Source organism: Atta cephalotes (assembly GCF_000143395.1).
Source record: "Atta cephalotes unplaced genomic scaffold scaffold00047, whole genome shotgun sequence".
NCBI lineage: Eukaryota > Metazoa > Arthropoda > Insecta > Hymenoptera > Formicidae > Atta > Atta cephalotes.
In genome coordinates this window covers 846234-848433 of record NW_012130111.1, presented here as the reverse complement: position 1 = coordinate 848433, position 2200 = coordinate 846234, and the positions used below count along the sequence as shown (strand labels likewise).

Sequence of the window (2200 nt, the reverse complement as noted above, 5' to 3'; positions counted from 1 at the left end):
GCCAGCGATACGGGACCGGGCGACTTTCCCGATACTTTCATACTTCTGCGTCGGATGACTACACGTGTACATTCAACTGCAATTTTACAGGCTCTCCGTTCGGCACTTTATATTGCTTAGCGGTTGTTATTTGCGGCCACACGTCCGTTTTCTGGTGCGTGGTCCCTCATGACAGTGAGGGAGAAAGTATTAACCCCAAGTTATTCCGAGGCGACGATACCGATTCAAGTCGGCAATTTTTTTGTTCTTATTATTGTGTCGTGAAATGTTATAAGTTATAGACGGAAAGTGAAAGCACATCCCAGCATGGGTAATCATAAAATAACATATTGTAGAATCTCTCGTGAATAATTTTTGCGAAGAAGTTCTGCAATAGTCATGAAATTTAATTGACAACGGCTTTCTGAATGGACAATAATAATAATAAGGAGCATATAAGCCAACGCAAAAACAATCTTTATATATTATAATTATAAATGTCTAAGGAGAATTATTTAATTAATTGTTTAAAATACACGTTTAAACATAGAAAATAAATATCTTATTTCCTGTTTAAACGTCTATCTTATTACAATTGACATTTCGACCATTTTGTTGGGTCATTTTCAGTATTTAAATTAAAACGATTACATTTATAATTCTGTTTAAAATAGTTGTATTTCAAAAATACATTTTTTGAGACTTAAGCAAACGTTCGCATCCAAAGTTCCTTCAATTTGTATTTGAACCATATTATAATAATCATCTTTGTTGCTATAAACTAAAATTACTCGTCACAAATGATCTTCACAAATAATCTAAACTTTTTATCAAATTATGCCCATAAGAAAAGATTCTCCCGAAAAAAAATCATGATATTCTGAATACACAGAAGATCCAATTCCTAATAGAATATCCAAAAGACTTCAATGAACATTCATTAACTAATAACTTTGCCTTCGTTGCTCATAAACTTGAAATATATGTAGGGAGATGTTAATTAATTATGTTGTCTGCTAGCAATCGTAAATGATGAAAGAAAATAATTAAATTAACAATCGAAAGCACCCGCCAGGAAACTCTGTCAGACAATTAATAGAAAGACTAACAAAAGGAAAGGGAAATTTCTTTAAGTAATAGAGGGAATAAACAGACAAGTTTTATATATATATATATATATATATAATATTAACGTGCATGTATTAAATAATCTATTTTATAATTATTGAAACTATAAAACATGTACATTAATTTTACATATGTAACTCGTCACCTTATAGTTGCTATTAGATATATTTTCTTTTTGAGTAAAAAAATCGTTTATTTGTTTATTACCTTTCAATGTAATTCTTAAGTTGTAGTCTAACTCACGTTTACAATGCTCATTTGTCCTTGCTTGATGAACAACAAGAATAAAATGATTCCAAGAGCATGAATCGGAACGCATCCTTATTCGATTTCGTTCTCACATTGTTTTGAGAGAGTTATTCTTCTGATTACAGTGGAATCGCAGAAGGATTACCACGCGCGTAGAAAGCACCATCATTCGCGAATGACAACAGCGAAGACAACGACGGCAGCAATCGCATCAACGACGAGATCACCGGCGAGCACGACGGCGACCACCGCAGTCGAACAAGTGGAAGATAATCAAATACCGGAAGTGACGAAGTGGCCGACCACCGAACCCACGGAAACTTGGGAAATCACAACCACCACTATAAGCACCACTCCGAGCACCACCACAACCACCACGCCGACACCACGTGAGTGGATAGAGTACAAACGTATTCAATGATTATTAATTTTCTATGTAATATAATTAATTTGTTACGTAATATAATTGGTGCGTAATACATTTGTTATCCTCTGATTAATATCCTCTGATTCTCTCGGGATTATATCGAGCATTCTGTTGACAAATTATTAACTACTTTTTCAGTTTGATTTTTAAAAGTACGGAAATATTGAAATAGCTAACATTAAAAAATAGACGAGCTTTACAAATTAAACTCTGAAATACATTTTATACGTAATATAAACTTGTTCCTCGTAAATTTTATCGTAACAGCAATTTCATCTGGAACTTGATTGGTTATTATATATTTATTTTTGAAAATTGAGTTTATTTTTGAAAGTTCACTATTAAATTTTATTATAAGGCTAAGGTTGTTTATACACATATATATATATATATATATATATATATATATATATATAT

General features: G+C 32.1%; 1 protein-coding gene across 1 annotated transcript in view; it reads left to right on the top strand.

The window, feature by feature from the left end:
* Positions 1–306: 306 nt before the first annotated feature.
* LOC105622646 overlaps positions 307–2200 on the top strand; it is a 53789-nt gene continuing 51895 nt past the window's right edge. Inside the window, exons 1-2 of the mRNA XM_012204061.1 lie at positions 307–310; positions 1482–1745. Of these exons, the coding sequence (XP_012059451.1) occupies positions 307–310; positions 1482–1745 (268 nt within the window). The remainder of the gene's footprint in view (positions 311–1481; positions 1746–2200) is intronic.